The following is a 20,221-nucleotide window of genomic DNA, read 5'->3' on the forward strand; positions in this document are numbered from 1 at the left end:
GTGCGGGCACTGGCAGCTTCTGTGGGGTGCTCGGGCCGCTCAAATCCGGCCCGGGGCCTGTGGGACAAGAGCGATATGAGCAGCTTGGGCGGGTCATTGACCTGCGGCCATACCAGGCCTGCCCGCTGTCCCACTGGGGCCCAGGGATGGTGACCAGTAAATATTGCAAGAGAAGAAAAAAGGAGGGAAGAAAAATAAAAAAGGAGGTGTGGAGAGGAAAGGCGGGGCCAGAGAAATAAGAACCTGGGGCAAGGAAAATGGCATTCACTAAGGAGCATTCGTGGGAATGGCCCCCAAATGACTCCTACATAGTAAACTGACTAAAGGATGGGCTGCCAGACTTTGATGTAGGTCTGCATCAAAAGTGGATTTTTAAAAAGAACTACAGGTGCATTCAGAGTTCAGAAAAGTAAGGGAATAACCTAAGTCAGTTAGGTTATTACAAAGTAAGTTGATAACATAACCTAAGTCAGATGCAAACTGGGTGTGGTCCTAAAATCACACTCAGTCCCCGCTGGACGGGCCCCGCTGTTAGAGCCAGGCCTCACAAACGCAGCCAGGAGCCTGCGGTCCTCTGGTGTGAACTCAAGAGGGCAGGCATTTCCCCTTCATGACCTATCAAGTATAGCTCAGATTAAATCAGTGCATCTCAGAACTTCAATTTCTTACTACATATTAGAGATATTTCTAAAAACTTTCAGTGCAGAGGAAAAACAATAGGCTCGTTCCACCTAATAAAAACTAGCAAATATGAAGATTAAAGGGAGCATTCTTTGCATGTTATCAGAATAAAGGGATATGCATTCACCAAGCTTACTGAACTGTACTTAATACGTTAATTTAAAGCAACTGTCCACATTGTACTTAAGAGGTTGGGATGGTAAGTATGAGCCTAACATAGGAAGATTCCATCTCTCCTCCTAAGTGGATTTTTACTTACTTCAAAATTATAAATACGATTAGAGGTGCCGCCGGATGACTTAGTAAATTAGAGAAAAGAAAATCTCAGTAAGCAGAAGTTAAAACCTCTCACAGGCATTCTTTCAAGAACTGTCTTTATCTTTTCCAAGAAAAATTAAGATGATTCAATCAATGGTGACAAAAATAATAGTCTATACACTTCAGAATGACTTAATAATTAACCATACAAAGACATACATTATGAAAAATTAAACACTTTTATTCAATTTCCAACACATACCTTTTAGAAATGGGCTTACATGACAATGCACAGGTAGCCATAAGCAAACACTCTGACAGGAGGAATGTGAAGAATTAGAACAAACTGCTTAGGAAACTGCAGAGTGAGTGTGTGTGTGTGTGTGTGTGTGTGTGTGTGTGTGGGTGTGGTGTTACTACTGTTCCTTTTCCCCCCTTCTTCTGAAGTTAGGTAAAACTTTCCAAAAGATACAGAGCTTGATAAGACTTCTTGAGGTAATTGGTAGTCCTGGTTCTGGTGTTGATGAAGAATTCTTGAGGGAAAAATATTTATTTTTATTGTAGACATTTTAGGTGTACTATCATAATAAAGAGATCCTTTTCAACTAAGTACTTTCTGGTGTGTGTGTGTGTGTTTGTTTTGTTTTCCTGAATGAGAGGTCTTTTGCATAGTGCATAGCTTTTCATAATATTTTATACTGTACTTAGAGTTTCTTTCATCCATATATAAGAAACCAACTTCTAAGCATTAAACCTCAGGGTTGTTAAGCATTGGCATGAGTTACAGAGAGACATTTCAGGATACCTTTTTCCCTAGAGGTCTTTAACAACAGGGTAGATTTTTCACTTGGGGTGCTTTAGGTGATCCAGCCAGAAGAGAGGAGCTGGAGATTTCTAACACTTACTTTAATCTTCTGTAATTCTACGAATCTCCTTAATAAGCTCAGGAAACTGGCAGAATTGAATATATCTGAAGGCTTGGTGTAGCATACTAAATAATGAAAACCCCCACCACCTTTAATAAAAAAGAACATGTGGGTCTTACTGAGAAGATAATATCATAATAATTACCTTAAATCCAGTTCTCCAATTGTTTTTCCTCTTTCCAAAGTTTAAATAATTCATCAACAAAAAGCCATAAAAGTGTAATACTGTTACAAATTTCAATTATTCTGGGCATTTTTTTCTTTAGCATGATAGTCTGCAAATACCTATGCAGAAGCCTATGATGACTCCTTGATGTATATATTCAAGTCACTATTTTTAAAAACCACATTCCTCCCCCCCCCAAAAAAAAAAATAGGCACCCAGAGCATGTGTGATATCCCTGGTTCCAAATCTAGTCACTTTTAGCCTCTGACTCCCAACTAAAGCTGATACACGCATGACTGGCCTTTGGCCGATAAATATAAAGGCATTCTTATCTGGTTGATTGGACCTTAAAATTGAGAAGCAGAGACAGAGACCCAAACATGGGTGTACACAGCCAAATCTCCAACTTAAAAAGTACTACAAATTACTGTGAATTAAACAGGGACACGTAAAGCGCCCTGGACCAAAAGAACGGTAAGCGTCCCCTCAGCTCTATCGCCAGCTGGCTGCGTGAGCCTGAGCAACTGCCTTAACCCCTGTACCTCAGTTTCCTCATCTGCAGAATGGCGGTAATAACAGTGCCCACCTCAGAGGGTGGCAGTGAGGATTCAATGAGACAATGCAACTCTGCTCCATCCTCAGCTTTTGTCATTTTTGCTGCCACCAAGGACACAGAGATAAAGAAGTCTAATTTAACTACGCAGCTCTGCACAGACTGCATGGCAAAGAAAGGACTTGGGGAAATTGGGTATGGTCTTAGCTGGCAACTTTGGAAATGCCCCTTTCTCTACAGCAAACTTCAGAATGTTCCCAGAGTTTAATACAACTCAGCACAAATACGCCGAGAAGCCGGCTTGCCCTGCGCTTCCTGGGAACCTGCCATCAGACTCACTTACAGGCAAACTCCTTTCCTAACTAAACACACACGTTTATTTACTGCGTGGGTCTGCTTTCCACTCCCTCCAACCGATTCTAGAAAAACTTCTATGTGCAGAGGCAGCTGGCCACAAGCAGACATGCCCAGAATGGCACCACCTGTCCCCAGGTTTTCTGCCCGTCCCTCAGGCGGCTGAGAGTGGAGCTGCCAGGCTGGAAATCATCTCCACAGCAGACACTGGTGGTCTGCTAACTGATAAGACCTCTCCCTGGTATCTGCAAGTGGAAGACAAATTACATTCTTTAGCTTATCTCCGACTCCCTCTATAATGTAAACAGTTTAGGCTTAATTGTCAGAGGCACAAAATGCATCTGCTTTCCCTTCGGTCCTCACCTTAGAAGTCAAGGTAGAGGGATGCTCTGACTCCCCTGAGGGGCATCCCAGTGCAGCTAAGGGGAAGGGGGGTCTTTACTGGAGGCACCCCATGCCTGAGGTTAAGAAACAGGGAAACAAACTCATTCAAACACCTCAGTCTCACAAGTACAGAATGTCTATGCATTCGGAGTTCCCAATTTGCCTTCTGGCTCACAAAGGTATTTAGGCAAATAACAATTCTGTGCATTAAAGAAGGATTGAAATGGTTTCCACAGATTAAAAAAAAATATGGCCTGTCCGGCGTGGCTGAGTGGTTAAGGGTCGACCTATGAACCAGGAGGTCACAGTTCAATTCCCGTCAGGTCACATGCCCTGGTTGCGGGCTCCATCCCCAGCAGGGGGCGTGCAGGAGGCAGCCAATCAATGATTCTCTCTCATCATTGATGCTTCTATCTCTCTCTCCCTCTCCCTTCCTCTTTGAAATCAATAAAAATATATTAAAAAGAAAAAAGAAATGTAATAAAGCATACTTACATTGAACATACCAAGAAACTTTAGCTGACTAAAAAGTGGAAGTGGAAGGGGGCTGAAAAAACTGAGCAATAAAACTTTTACTTTCTACCATAAAGTCCTGCCTGCACCCCTCCACCACCAACCCAAATCTTTTTCAGTTCCCATTTTTAATTTTGCTTTAGTATCTAAAAGGAAAAATGAATCAGAATGAAAAGAAAAATGATGGGTTAGATTTGAGGGGAGCCCATAACAGGACTGAAGAGTTATTTGCTCGGTGAGCAATTCCTCCAGTCAAACTGTAATTCTCTGGTGGTAGCTATGATGATGTCAATTTTGGTGATTTATAACCTTGGAGCAGGTTTGAGGCAGACCACCCCAGCCAAAAAGATTCTCTTCAGACATGAACAGCACCAGAAAATGGGACAAAAGGAAAATGAAATCACAGCTACCTGCAGATAAGTGGACATACTTAAACTTACTTTTTCTGAAATATTTGTAGAGGTATTTATAAGCAGTTATACTTTATTTTAAAAGGGGGGGCAGGCAGGTGTTGCTCAATGTATTGAGCACCGCCCAATGGACCAAGAGGTCCCGGGTTCAACGCCCAGGTGGCAGGCTCCATCCCCAGTGGGGGCATGCAGGAGAGAGCGGATGGATATGTCTCTCTCATCGATATTTCTATTTCTCTCCCTCTCCCTTCCTCTCTGAAATCAACAAAATATTTTTTAAAAAGAGGGAGAGGAAGATAAACAGTAACAACTAATAAAAGGTAATTATTACCTTAAAGAAAACTTGTCCCCTTATTTTGACTTGTCCTAGATGCCAATCCAAAAAACGTCTTTGTCAGGGAAGGTTATCATCTCCCTGTGAAACCTGAGATTTGGGGAAAAGTTCAGCAATGCTGTTAGAGGCGACGCCCTTCCCAGGACAGGAATGGGTCTGCTCTATTTGAGGAGGTATCTGCTTTCCTCCTCCATCTACTCTGGCATAAAACACTGTCTGCCCAAATATTTCCATTTCTAGGGAAGCCTGACTCCTGGAAATCCAAAAGACATGAGCAGTGAGTAATAAAGTGAATTCCTGCCCTGGCCGGTTTGGCTCGCTGGATAGAGCTTCGGCCTGCGGACTGAAGGGTCCCAGGTTCGATTCCGGTCAAGGGCATGTACCTTGGTTGCGGGCACATCCCCGATCAGGAAGCAGCTGATGGATGTTTCTAACTCTCCATCCCTCTCCCTTTCTCTCTGTAAAAAATCAATAAAATATATTTTAAAAATAAATAAATAAAGCGAATTCCCCCAGATGACAGGGGCCTGGTGAGGGAAGATGTAGGCATCGAGCTGGGTTAAAAAAATGAAGCCCTCTCTTCTGGAAATGATCCAGAAAACACACAGGATCCTGTTTATTAGGACAGGAAGTATTTGTTATGTTCAAGTATCCAGACACCTGGAACTTCATCCTTTAACATTCCCAGAGAAAACAACATTCATGGAAGGGCACCCTATAGCCCCCTGTAGCTCTGAATTCTACCAGTGGCATGAAGTCAGACCACCAGAAGGCCATACAAGGACTATCTCATCTCAACACGTGACATATGTCATAGCCTCGACTTTGATTCCAGGATACGTAAGAACACTAGGCCATGTGGATTCTGTTACTCCATTTATGATCAACAAATGTTATCGATACCTCTGTCATGCAGCACCACTTACAATAACAACATAATTTAAAACAACAATTCCAGCCCTGGTTCAGGTGGCCCAGTTGATTGGAGCATTGTTCGTACACCAAAAGGTTGTGGGTTCGATTCCCAGTCAGGGCATATACCAAGGTTTCAGGTTCAATTCTTGGTCTAGGCACATATGGGAGGCAACCGATCAATGTTTCTCATATCAATGTCTCTCTCTCTATCTCCCTCTCTAAAATCAATAAAAAGTATATCCTCAGGTGAGTATTAAAATAATAATAGTAATAAATTCCACGTAGGAAATCCACTTTTTACTCTCAAGCTACAAATGGGCCTGTGTCCTCTGTGAACTGGTGAGCAACATCCTTCCGAATGGTGAGAATTAGTGCCTGACCCTGTCTCCTTTCCTGCCTGGACACCCGTCATCTTGGATGCTCAGATGCACAACCATGAGAACTCCTGTGGCCCCTACATGCTTGACCTGGACTTGCATTTCCCTTTGTTTCTGACTTTCTATTTGACAATTATTTCACTGCGGGTATGTTTCTTGGAAACCTCCCCAAATGCTTTTCACAACGAAAAGGGAGAGGAAGCGATCAATCAAAGGGCATAAGATGGCTCGAGGGAGCAGATTCAAGGAGTACGTTCTTAGTGATGGAACGCACTGGGTGCAGACTTCTTTCCCTGGGGCTGGTGGACGGGCTCCCGCAAACCTTGCACCTCTTGAAAGAGAATGCAAAATCACGGGAGACAGTGCCTTTTGCCCAGGTCTACAGCTTGCACCAGAGTCCCCAACGGTTGAGAAGCTCAAACAGCAGAAAAGACCAGGAATCTGGGCCAACTAAGTAAAGCAAGGCAAGGGAACAGGCAGGCCAGGTACAGCGAAAGGCTGAGACAGCCCTGGGCTTCTACCAACCCAGTGCTTCTGTGCCATCAGCAGTCTTTCTCCTCCGAGTTGGACCATCACATGATTCATGTGGTTGCATATTAACCTACCAGATGGTCTGTTGAAGTTAACAAGGGCCTGCTGCTGCGGCTGCTGCGGCTGGGGCGGTGGCTGCTGCGGCGGTGGTGGCTGCTGCTGCTGCTGCATGCCAGGCAACGTCCTTTTCCCCTGGACTGCGAGCTGCAGCGTTTCGGGGAGGTGCTGGCCCCGGGCCAGCATTTTGTAAGCTAAAATCTGAGCCCGCAGCTGATGCAGCTGGACAGGACTGAAAGGCGAGGGACCTCTGTTGGGCTGGTTCATCGCCTGCGGATCGCCAGGGATGAGGGGCCCTGGCTGGTTCGGTGGCATCTGGGGTGGGGTAGGGCCACCTCCCGACGACATAGGGCTGGAGATATGCTCTGCAGCTCCCAGGGGAGAAGGGTGTGGTGACATATAACCTAGAAGAAAACACAAAAGGAAATCACAGGCCGCCCCTGATGACCCTGGAAGAGAGGCATTCCTGGATATTTTGGTAATTTTCTACAACAGCACTGTCTGTTAGAAATTTAAAATGTACATAATGTAATCACCACATTATTATATAACAAAATTTATATATATCAAATATATATAATTTAAATTTTTCTAGTAGTTACATTAAAAAGTAAAAGAAGCAGATAAACCTAATGTTAAATAATATATTTCATTTAAGTCAACGTACCCAAGATATTATCATTTCAAAATGTAAAAATTGGTAAAGAGACATCTGCATCCTTTGTTCACCATCTCGATTCAGACCAGCCACGTTTCAAGTGACCAATAGCCACCATGTGTCCTCGAAGGTAAACTGTTAGTGGCTGCTGTCCACCTACAGGCACCTGGGGGTAAGTCTCACACATTAAAAGGAGCTCCAACCTCGAAACAAAACCCGCAGGTGTCTGCTATATCACAATGTGAAATGAAGCGTCTCTTACGGAGGCAAACATTACGTGGCTTATTATGCACATTAGGAATAGTTTGCAATCATCGAGGGTCTGCACTGCTGTAGGAGTGTACATGGCACCGTACATGTTGTCTTCATTGAGTTCTCCCTGGAAATAGCCTGACGGAAGGATGGAGTGCAGGTGATGCCCCTGGAAGGAGCAAGGACACTGGCAGGGGATGGAAAGGTAGCTCAGGAAGGGAAGGCAGCCAGTAAGGGCTGTGCTGTTGAGCCAGCTGCTGCAGCGGGTGCCTGAAGATTAATCTCGTGCAGGAGCTCTGGTATATAAAGTAAGTAACTTGCCTCCACGTCACCCCAGGGAGGAGTACGGAGCTGGATGTTTACACTCCAAGGATCACCTGTCAGTGCTCATGTCACTGGGTTCTTTCTAGGGTCTAATATTAACTGTTTGATAAAAATATTATTAACTTTGTTTTTTAAAGACTTAAAAGTTTCAAAAATCTTCTAAAGACCACAATACATAAAAATGAGAGTAAACAGTTTGGGTTGTAAGAGATCTAAATGGGAAGTTTAAGAATACTTTTCTTGAGGAAGAAAAGGCAAAATGAACAAAAATTACAAGGAACTTGTTTCAGGAGTTGAACTGTATAGCTCAGCCACCGAATTCCTAGCAAAACCTATGACTGTGTGTTGCTGGAGGGAGACCCAAGATGAAGGAGAGAACCAAGTGGCCGACTGCAATCTGAGAGGTTGCCTTGACTTCAAACCAAGTGCTAATTAATGAAGTCAAAGGTGTCCTCAGACACAATAGAAAAGATCAGATGAAAGGTCTCTGCTCTTTAATAAATGGACTTGTGTCATAATTATAATAAAGGTCAGCACCTAGGTGTTTATTGGACAAGTGCTGTGTGTTTGAACCTTTGTTGAGTTTGAGCTGAAACAGCTTTGTGCACCTATGTGGGACCATCGCGACCTGAGACTGTGACTGCCACAGGCTGGAGACGCACGTCACCCTTCACCAGACTACAGAAAGGAAAGGACACAGTTACTTTCACCTCAGATTGCCAGTGGGAAAGGGAAACACATTTAGCTTGATCCCCTAAGACGAGAGTAGGGTTTGTTGGATCAATTGGTGACCAGTAGAACTCCTTTCAGAGAAATCCTGTCCTGAAGAGAAATGAAGAACTACCCTCATTCCCCAAATCCCTACTCCATAGGGAGCACGAAATCACACAGCAATTAGGGTTCTAGTTGGTCATATAAGTTAGCCAAGAAAATGCCCCTGAAATCAGCCTGCAAAGCTAACAGAAATTTAATCCCAATAACATACACCTATCTTCATCATTAACAACATTCTTCCTTTCTTAATGAGGTTTAGCTCTCTAATTGTAATGCTGGTGCAAAGCTTTTGTTCATTATAAAAGCACCTTCCAGACACCTTTTGGCCAACCCTGCACCTATCACAGGGAGAAAAACTTCCTACCAAAGCTAATGACACTCATAGTAGAAGGTGTTAAAATGGGTCATATGTCTCCTGCTCTGGTCTCTCCTATTTCCTAAGGTTATCAATTACAGCTTACTTATGATAAATCAGAGGATGCCTAACATAATGAACCAAAACATAATGAACAATCCAGTCTTAACTATATAACATTGTTTATCATATCTCGTGTAAACTGTGAACTGTGGGCAAAGTTATGAATGACAGTTACATTATGCACAATAATTAATTGTACTTTAAACTGGTTAAAAAAGAAACTGAAAGTAGTATAAAAATCACTTTCCATAATTAATCAATAAACAAAATGTTTCCTCAAATTTAATAAGAAGAAACTGAAGGTGGGAAAATTGCTTCCTAGAATTTATAGGGGATGTCAATAGAATCATTCTATCACAGAATGATATTAAAGACTAGAGGCCTGGTGCACAAATCCGTGCACCAGTGGGGTCCCTTGGCCTGGTGGAGTCCCTGCGGGATAGGGACAAAACCGGCTCTCCAACATCCCTGAGTGATCCCGGATTGTGAGAGGGCGCAGGCCAGGCCAAGGGACCCCACCAGTGCATGATCAGGGCCAGGGAGGGACGCAGAAGGTTGGCCAGCCTGGGAGAGACTGTGGGAGGGCTCCAGGGCATGTCCAGCCCATCTTGCTCAGTCCCGATTGGCTGGACCCCAGCAGCAACAAGCTATACCAGTCGGAGCATCTGCCCCCTGGTGGTCAATGCATGTCATAGGGACTGGTCGGCTGGTCAACTGTCTGCCCCTGGTGGTCAGTGCACATCATAGCAAGCGGTTGAGCAGCCTTAGCATATCATTAGCATATTATGCTTTGATTGGTTGAACTAAGGACCAGATGACTGGACACTTAGCATATTAGGCTTTTATTATATAGGATGTGACAGTGATTCAGATAAAGAAAATTTTTTGTTCTAAATGACTAGCATTCAATAAACTTTAGGTAAAACAGAATCTAAACGATGAAACAAAGTATTTTGGCAATTATCTTTAGTTGAAGAAATAGAGTGAGGAAATTGCCCAAGTGTGAGTATTTGTCTGAGGATGACAATGTTGATACAGAATCTGCTCTTTTTGAAATCTAGTTTGATATGCTCATTCAAAAGCAGTCAAAATGTGGCAGTTTTCTTTTCCTCGTCCTCAAAGGCCATTATCTCCCCAGTTTCACCTTGCCTCAGAGCGACACAATCATCTTTCTCCTTTTAATAATCTTGAACTTATAAGTGTCAATTTTATATGAATTTTCTCTATACACACACATACACACACACATGCAAACACGAAATATTATATACTTGCCTTTGAAGACTTTTTTTTTTTTTTTTACCCAAGGACTAAAAATAAACAATGTTATCATTGGGACCATAAGGTACACAATTCAGTATTTATTGAAAGAAATGGTTTTGCTTCTCAACCAATCACTTAAAATAACTTAATAGGTTGCTAGGTAGTTAAAACTGGCAGGTTTCTGATCAATACCACATCTCTCTGTACCTGTGTGTTTATAAATGGCTCTCTACACTAGGGTTTTTAAAGATACATGTTATTATAGAGTCTAAAGTCTTTTAAAATCATTATACTAAATAAGACTGCATTATACCAATACTACTTTGTCAAAAATACATGTTTAAATAACTCATTCCCCAGCCTACAATGCACTTTTACTATTTTAGAGAAAAATATTACATGCTAATTTTGATTCCACTTAATGCAGACCCCTGCATTTCAAAGTAATTATAATTTACTGAAGTAATATAAAAATTAAGAGTTAAAATTGTTGATTTGTGAGTGCAGAGGTTCACTTCTCTACCTAATTGAACAAAATTTACTAAGTATGTATCCAGTTATGTGCTACATACCCACTGGTGCCAAGTGTTGGAGAGTCCAAGAAAAATCATCATTCTTAAGTTAATGAAAGGAACCAAGCAATGAGAGAAATTTGAAGATACATAAAAGTAAAAATACTCCATTAAAATTCATGCATTTTGGAGTTTTCCCATGGCCCACAGTTAGAGGCACTACAAAGCCAGAACAGATAGAGCAAGCACATGGCTTTGCCAATCACTGAATACAGCTCATCTGCACTTCCCAAGTATTAAAAATTAGAGCTACATTAGCTCTGTGAACACACCTAGCTCCTTAGAATTTTAATTCATTCTTAATACTAAATGGGTCAACTTTTTTCTTCCTGGACTGTAAAACGTCCCAAGACTTTTTCAGGATGCTTTTCTGACATGGTCAAGATTTTGTGAGTCATCTGCAACAACTATACCTACCTGTCATTAAAATTCAGATCAGAGTCTGGGATATTCACAACCCTGTTTGCATATTAATGAAGACACACTCCTATGCCACCATGACTTTCCATCTTTGAGGGCGGGGCAGTCAATTAGCATATTCCCTCCTTATTGGCTGTGGGCGCCGCCATCTTTGAGGGTGGGGCAGTCAATTAGCATATTCCCTCTTTATTAGATAGGATAAAACTGACTATATTTTTCTAAATCCTTACACTCGAAAACCTTCTCTCAGGTGGTTGGAGGCCTAATCATGGATGGAGAAAAAAGCTCATACTAGTATATATTAAATTACATAGGAGTATACAAAAGAATGCATAAACCATAAACTTTGAATTAGAATATCAACATACTGGGGTTAATTAGTGCTAGAATAACCCATGCCCCTTGCATGTTTAATGACCATACCATGATTCTGAAAACAAGTTATATTGTATTCAAAAGACTTTGAGGTATCTTTACATGCCTTCAACAGTGAGGGGAAAAGGCACCAAGAAGAAGAGAAATATTCCATATATTGATTTGGCCATTATTGTGGGTTGAATCGTGCCTTCTACAAAGATAAGTTTGAAACCCTAACCCCTAGTCCCTGTGAATGTAACCTTATTTGGGAATAGGATCCTTGCAGATGTAATCAAATTAAGATGAGGTTGCTGGGCCAGCATGGCTCAGTGGTTGAGCATTGATCTATGAACCAGGAGATAACAGTTCGATTCCCAGTTAGGGCACATGCCTGGGTTGTGGGCTCTGATACCCAGTAAGGGGCTGTGTGGGAGGCAGCTGATTGAGGATTCTCTCTCATCACTGATGCTTCTATCTCTTTCTCCCTGTCCCTTCCTCTCTGAAATCAATAAAAAAATATATATATATATTTTAAAAGGATGAGGTCATAGTGAACTAGAGTAGGTCCTAATCTGATGACTGGTATCTTTATAAGAGGAGGGAAATCTGGAAACAGACACAGACACACAGGAAAAATGTCATGTGGAGACCAAGACAGAGATAGGAGGGATAGATCAGCAAGCCAAAGAATTCCAAGGATGTTGACTATCTACAGAAGCTAGGAAGAGGCAACAAATTCTTCCTACAGTCCTCAGAGCGCACGGCCCTGCTGGTACCTTGATTTCAGACTTCTAGTCTCCTAACTGTGAAAGAATGATTTTCCATTGTTTGAAGCCACCCAGTTTGTGGTAATTTGTTACAGCAGGCCTAGGAGACTAATACAACTACCCACCAGCAATGACAGGTAATTCCACTGCCAAAAAAAGGCACCTTTCAGACAATGTATGTATGAATGTGCAGTTTGAGAGACTCAGGAGGCGCATTGTGCCTTCACATCTACTGTTGTTGGGAGGCAGACCAGGATCCTCCTTCCGGCCTGTCACTTACAGGTGGTGGAAATTGGGAAAACAAAGTAAATTCTCTTTTATCCCATCTATAAAACCGGGATGATATAATTCACCTCACTAGATCATGATAAAGATTCCGAATGAAGTACGCAGGGCATTCTGCTAGCTAGTGGAAGCTAGTAAAATTATGAGGGTTTTGTTAGTAAAAGTGACCACATGAATAATCAAGTTGTGTTGGTGGGGACTGGGGGTGATTTCTATAGAGAAAAGAAACGTGCTGGATTCACTCTTCCTCTGACATGTTCTTTGGAAGTCACAGTTAAAATAACCAATATGAAAGACGAACGACTACGGTTTGAAGCCAAAATCAGGCATGTAGCGTTACAGACCTTGGCTGTGTTGATCCATCGGACTCTGGGGCGGGCCCATCCCGGGGTGAGGTGGTCGCATGCCGGTGCCCTTCATGGACCCGCAGTGGATGTCTTCTACAATGCCCTTGTCGTGCATGCCATCCATGGGCTGAAACAGGCGAAGCACTGCTGTTAGATACCTCCTTCATATAGAGCATCTCTATCTGGAGTTGTAAGTCCCCTCTCTAAAGTCCTCAAAACTGTGGCACAATCACCTATCACCCATACGATAGTCATATTTTTACACCTACATTACACATATTATTATAATATATTACATATATTTTAGAGGTGGGGAAAAAAATTAAAAAGACTACATCAATAGGATCATCAAAACTACCTGTTAAGTCAAAAGTTAAGACTATAAACAGTTGAATTTTTCCTGTAACGTCAAAACCTGAAAGTAAAAATAAAATTCTGCTCACAAGGTATACAAATAAAAGCTGTTCTTCTATACCTTCTTAAGTAAGTCCTGAAACCTGCCCTGTGTTGAAGTAGTCCCTAGTCTGAAGGAAGACTATTTGAAATGCCTGTGATGATTGATTTGTTGGGTAATTTTTTGTCATCAGAGCGGAAGGGACTATGGAAAGTTTAAAAGTTGAAACCAGAAAGTTCCATGGCAGTTGGGAAAAGAGAAACAGACCGGGTAGAGCAGAGAATGGGGTGACCACTGAAAGGGAAGGGCAGTGAAACAGATGAAGCTGTGCCACAGAGGGGGGCAAGACTGAAAAAGGTTAAAGGCACAGTTTGGGGGAAAATTAAGAACACAGGGTCTGGGAACAGGACTTGAGGCCTAGTACATAACAGACACACAATAAATAGCTATTGAGCGGACGTTAATCCAATCCAGAATTGGGCATCGGAGCATGTGTTTGGGAAAGGCAAAGTCGATTCCTCTGCAAACTGCAACAGCAATTTTCAAAAACAGCCTGAAAGGAATATTTCCAGGAGTTTATAGAAACCAAATAACTTCAAGCAAGAAAGCATGAATGTTTGCAGTTTTGGAGAAAGGAAAGTTAATTTCTGCAGAGTCAAAAGCATGCACTTGAAAAGAGGAAAGCTGTACCATAAAGAGGATGTTCAGAAGAAAAACGGGAAGGGTTTGGTATAAAGACTGTCTCTGAGTGTGTTAAATAGTAATAATAGGGAGGAAATCAAAGCAACACAGCAGATGCATTTAGGCCACTTGTTTATTTATTTCCAGTAACGTTGCAAAGCAAAAAGCTGACGCTCAGAGGGAGAAGGGGGAGAAAGACAAGGAAGACAGCTGTCCATAAAAAGAGTAAGAAAGCGAAGGCATCTGGTCAGCAGGTGTGAACTTAGGCACTAAACCCGTCCTCACCCAGGGAATTATCTGAGGGGCTGGGGGCTCAGGAGAACCAGATTGGCAAAAAAAATGCACACCTTGCAGAATGAGAGCAAAACCAAACAAAACAGAGTTTAGATGGGGGTAGAGAATATGAGGACATGTGAACAGAAGGGGTCGGAAGAGATAATTATTAATAAAAACAACCCAGTGCAAAAATGTAACACTGACCCGACACTTATTATACAGCTAACGTTTTTTAAAAAATATTTTTATTGATTTCAGAGAGGTAGGAAGAGGGGGGGAGAGAGAGAAACATCCATGATGAGAGAGACTCATGGAGCAGCTGCCTCCTGCAAGTCCCCCACTGGGGATGGAGCCTACAACCCAGGCATGTGCCCTTGACTGGAATCGAACCTGGGAACTTTCAGTTTGCAGGCAGATGCTCTATCCACTGAGCCAAACCAGCTAGGGCCAGCTAACTTTTAAATGCTTAAATAATCATAGAGATTAGCTAAATATGTCCTTTACATTTTATCTTTCATTTTGGAGGTGAGACATCCTTAACCCATTCTGAAATTATTTAACCCATCTGGACTAAGGTTTTACAAGTGACAGATCAGATCTATAATACAACTCCCAAATTAATTTAATATGAGCAGAAGACAATTTAATGACTTCAGTCTGTCTATATGTTCAATATGTCTGCTAAAAATATGATATAAAAAACAGTTTCATTTCATCAGCTACCTGACAAGCTAAAAATGTGTTTGTTTTTCTTTTTCTAAAAATAAAAGGAGAGAGAACTTGGGAACATTATAGGGATATTCACAATATATTTTTAAATGCAAAGAAGAAAGTTGCAGAGTAATTAAGTAGGAATATGATTCTATTATGGTGAAAGAAAAATTATTTTAAAAAATCACACCTGTGTATGATTTTTACTGAGCATGGAGAAAAGTAAGGTGTGAAAAGCTGTCAACTGGGGTAGAGCCAGGATTAACCATTTCCTTTATTTATCTCAGTATGGTTTCATTTTTCAAAATAAGCACTATATTACTTTTCTGATTTGAAAATCATCAAATTACAAAAATTTGTAAAGAAGTGGGTCTTTTCTTTTGGTCTCCAATGCCTTAGCTTAAAATTGACCTACAGTCCCACACAATTAGAAGAAAGACTTGCTCTTTTTTGCAGTAATCTTTCCGTTTTAAACCAGTATCTCCCATGTTTTGTCTATTTAACATTAAGAGGCATCCCACCACCTTATCCCCGTGATGTTATCCACAGGGGACGTAAAACCTCTACTGTCTCATCAGGCACAACCTTCAGGTAATATGCAGTGGCCTCACAGAGTTTCCTTGGCTTTTGCTAACTTTCAAAGCAAATTGTCTCAGAGGCTCTTGTTTACTTGCTCCAAAGGCTGTTCTCTCCTCTTTGCATGTCCTGTGAAGGCCTAATGCCAAAACTGTCCCAGTATGACCATCCCCACAGCAACAATCCAAGTCTCACAAACAGAGGATCATTCTAACAGTCCAGAAACAGACGCTGGCCCCGAGCTCTGCTAAATCAGGCCCCTCTCCCAGAATGAAGCCACTGAGAGAGACAGCCAAGTGCCTGCGAGGGCCTCCCTAGAAACTACCTAAAATCTTTTGGAGGGGACTCATGTTCCTTTTACTCTTTGAGATCTAATTTTTAAAATAAACACCAACATTTTAAAGAAAGAATAATTCTCAGTATGTTCATTTGTGGATGATATAAGTTACTGAACACATAGTCAGACTTATTCATTTATACACTTATTCACCAAGCCAAAATAGCTGCAACCCATACATCAGAGAATTTAACTATCAGAACTGCATATTCTATCTTGTCTTTTTAAAAAGCCACGATCTCATCTTCCTGACTAGTGCAACATCTGTAACAATAAACAAGCCTCAGAAGGTATGTTTTTAATAATATTCAGGGTAAGACAAAGACCTAGCTTCTCTGGTAAAAGTAGCAGAAACAGAGGGGCAGGGGTTACCAGGGACATTAGCCGTCCACGACGCAGAAGATGAGCCTGAACAGGAGAAGAACCTCTTACCTTGTGCATCTGATGCATGCCTTCCTGCGGGAAGTCGGCAGACCCCATCGTCGGCATAGGGTGTGAGACACTTGGAGGTCCAGGACTTGGCCCCATCATACTGTGGACGGAACCTGGAGATGGTCCAGGTCCCGGACTAGGTCCGAGAATTGGTCCAGGAGAGGGTCCGGGCCCTGGCGAAGGCCCTGGGTGGGGCATCGCACCAGGGTCAGTGGGTGTGGACATCTACTTCTCCTGTCTCTGCCAGTCAGTACAATGATACTGAGTTGAAAAGAAGGGGGAAAAAAGGAATGTTTTCAACATGATGCTAAGATCAGAATAAAACAGTTGTTAGTATTTGACGGTGCCATTTTTATAACAAACATCAAACAGAACTGCCCTGCCTGCTCCAGATGTTTGAATGTGATATATATCCATCTGCCCTAGTCTTTATGAAGACCACTTGTTTAAAAGAAAAAAATACTCTAAATGATTCCCCAGAAAGATACAAATCATCTAAGATACAAAAAGTACTCACTGGAGAAACTCAAATTTAGCACATAAGCAGAATTCTGAACAAGTTTGAAATTTATTACTGAAGCCAACAGATGCTCTCCATTACTTACTGGCTGGGGCACCTAGCAAGTCATTAACCTCCCAAAGCCATTAAAATATAACCCCCTTAAAACATATCCAACCAACATCCATTTTCATAAGTAAATGGACATTCAAAACTTCATAGAAAATCCTAGATAGTTAAAATCCCAGATAGCGAAAAAGTACAATTCCATAAATTGAGAATGAAAGAGAATCCCCAATCATAGGAAAAGCAGAGGTTATGGGAGTCAGACAAATATGGGTTCACATATCCATGTGATATAATTATTAGCTGAGAGTGAAATGCAACAATACATGTAAACACACAGTTCTTTGCCTGGCACAATAAGCAGCCATCTATTATTATTAAGCAGCATCTATTATTATTATTATTATTATAAAATTGGTATTCAGATTATATATATTTCAGGTGTTCAACATTATAGATGTTTGGATACACTGCATGGTGTTCACCGCTGTAAATCTAGTTACCATCCATCACCATATAATTGACCCCCTTTACCCATTTCACACTCCTCTCAACACCTTTCCCATCTGTTCTTTCTATGATTTTGTTTGTTCATTGCTTTTTTTTAAGATTCCACATATAAGTGAAATCATACAGTATTTGTCTTCTCCGTCTGACTTGTTTCACTTAGCATAATACTGCCCTCAAGAGTTCCTTCCTTTTAACGGCTGAGTAATTTCCATTTTCTTTATCCATTCATCTACCAATGGGCACTTAAGCTATTTCCATGTTTTAGCTATTGTAAATAATACTGCAAGGAACATAAAGGTGCCTATATCTTTTCAAATTAGTGTTTTCTTCTCCTGTGCCCACTCTTTTTAGCATTATTTTCCCACAACTGCCACAAAACCAGAGGTGATCAGAAGGATCAGTTTAAGACGTGGTCCTCCTGCCAGCCAATGGAAGACAACTTGGACAGTCGAGAATTCGTCCTAGGCCTCTCTGTGGTACAATATTCCAAGAGAAGCCATCCATGACGCCTGGATCAGGGCCCACGACAGATGAGGTATGTCAATTCTGGGTCTATTTCAGCAAAGTCATATTCCATCGCCCAAGCTCTGTAACTTCTTGGCATCCCCACTGAGGAGCTCCCTTATGGGGTGGGTACAACTGCATCTTGGACATGAGCCAAAAACAAGTAAATAAGTGTTTTTCCAAATCGTGATGGAGATCAATGATCCCAGAAAGACAGCTGAATGCCACTAGTGATAGTAATTATTACACAGTATGTTATCTAGGGGCACACACCTGTACACACAAAAACTTTTTGCTGTTACCCTCACAAAATACAGAATGAGACACCATAAGAGATTTAATTACCCACTGCTTAGTGGCAGGGATAGAATTAGACCACAAGGGCCCAGTCACCTATAACAAGGCCCTCTCCACAGTGAAAGTAGAGGTTTAAAAAAAAACAACCCACATTAGTTCCATTCTTAGCTACCTACTATCACCTCTCGCAGAATCTCTAGACTGTGAAGGCCATGAAGACAGGTTTGGCTCTTTTTCATTCCTGTATCCCCAGCACCTCTGACCAGCATGTAGTAAGTGCTCAAAAAAAATCTGAATGAACTGAAACGACAATTTCAAGGGCAAGCGATTAACAGAGTCAATTATTTTATATATAAAAATTGTAGAGCAATCAGTGTCTGAGGTGTGTTCACAGGGACCAGTTTGTAAAGTATGACTGCCTAATCATTATACTATGCACCTGAAACTAACAGAAAATAATACTGAATGTAATCTGTGATTGAAAAAAAGAAACCTTAAAAGCATAGGCAAGAACTCAGGGCAGAAGTCAGACACAGACAAATACAGCAGTCTTAGGGTTACGTCGGACTCCACGTACGTCGTTTCGTGGTTACGTTGCCATTTCCCATTTATTTATTAAAAAAAAAAGTTCCATAATTTCAACGTATGTACATATGTGATTTATGTTTTTTATTATTTATTTACCACAAGTAAAGGTCAGGAATTGTTCTTTCTTTTAAATTTTTTTTACTGTTTCACTTCATTACTGCTGTGTATGTGCTCCATGTGAGTGACGTAGGTGCTTATGTAGGTGGGTTCAGACTTATGGTGAAAATAGCACGTTGTGCTTTAGGAACGGATCTCCAATGTAACCCAAGGACCTACTGTACCATATGATTTCACTTGTACGTAGAATCTAAAAAAACAAAACAAAAACACATAAAACAAAAGAGCAATAGACTCACAGATAGAACAAACTGATGGTTGCCAGAGTGGAAGGGGTGGGGAATAAGTGAAAAATGTGAAGGAGAATAAGAGTACAAACTTCCAGTTATTAGATAAAGAAGCCACAGGGATATAGTGTACAACACAGGGAATACAGTAAATATATATATAAAAAAAAGGCTAATATGCAAATTGACTGAACAGCAGAACCACGGGTCGCTATGACGCACACTGACCACCAGGGGCAGATGCTCAACACAGGAGCTGTCCCCTGGTGGTGAGTGCGCTCCCACAAGGGGAGCGCCACTCAACCAGAAGTCAGGCTCATGGCTGGCGAGCACAGCAGCAGTGGCAGGAGCCTCTCCTGCCTCCGAGACCGCCCTAAGGATGTCCAACTGTGGGAATGTCAGCAGTCAGACATTCCCCGAGGGCTCCCGGATTGCAAGAGGGCACAGGCCAGGCTGAGGGACACTCCCAGTGCATGAATTTCGTGCACTGGGCCTCTAGTATCATAATAGCATTGCATAATGACTGTTAATAGACTTATTGTGGTGATCACATTGCAAGGCATATAAATACCAAATCATCATGTTGCACACCAGAAACTAATACAATTGTATATGCCAACTATACTTTAGTAAAAAATTTTTAAAAATTTTAGGGCATTCTGATGAGTTAGGGCTAAACGGAAAGCGATGATAGGCTGCTTTGGAATGAATATAAGCAGGGGATCACTCAAACTCTTTTGCTGATAGAAGATGGGACCAAAAATGCAGTTCAAGCAGTTTCTAAAACAACAGGGAAGCCCCACGGGTGAATTACAGCCTTGAATTCTCTAGAGAGCCAAATGTTATTATTTATTCTTTGTGATTAACAAAGCAGACGGAAGTAACATTTTTGGTAGCCCACCCCTTCACACACACACACACACACACACACACACACACGTTCAGTTAGCATTTTAAATTTAGGAAGCCGACGTCAATTCAGGGGCACTACAAGTTATGTTCTTTTATGTATGTCAGCAAACTAACACACCCCTTTATTTTTTTGTGAATAAGAGGAAATTGCTTACTTCCAGTTATAATTTACCTTGTTTTGGCTTCAATAGCTACGAC

At 41.6% G+C, this 20,221-nt stretch overlaps 1 protein-coding gene across 1 annotated transcript in view; it reads right to left on the reverse strand.

Annotated features, from left to right (window-relative positions):
* Positions 1-20,221, reverse strand: part of LOC106727513 (probable global transcription activator SNF2L2) — a 46,758-nt gene that overhangs the window by 13,679 nt on the left and 12,858 nt on the right. The window contains exons 2-5 of the mRNA XM_014546319.1: positions 16,304-16,564; positions 12,894-13,023; positions 6,477-6,863; positions 5-57 (exon numbers count right to left, since the gene is read on the reverse strand). Coding sequence (XP_014401805.1) covers positions 5-57; positions 6,477-6,863; positions 12,894-13,023; positions 16,304-16,528 — 795 coding nt within the window. The 5' untranslated portion in view covers positions 16,529-16,564. The remainder of the gene's footprint in view (positions 1-4; positions 58-6,476; positions 6,864-12,893; positions 13,024-16,303; positions 16,565-20,221) is intronic.

This window comes from Myotis brandtii, unplaced genomic scaffold, assembly GCF_000412655.1.
Source record: "Myotis brandtii unplaced genomic scaffold, ASM41265v1 scaffold44, whole genome shotgun sequence".
Taxonomy (NCBI): Eukaryota; Metazoa; Chordata; class Mammalia; order Chiroptera; family Vespertilionidae; genus Myotis; species Myotis brandtii.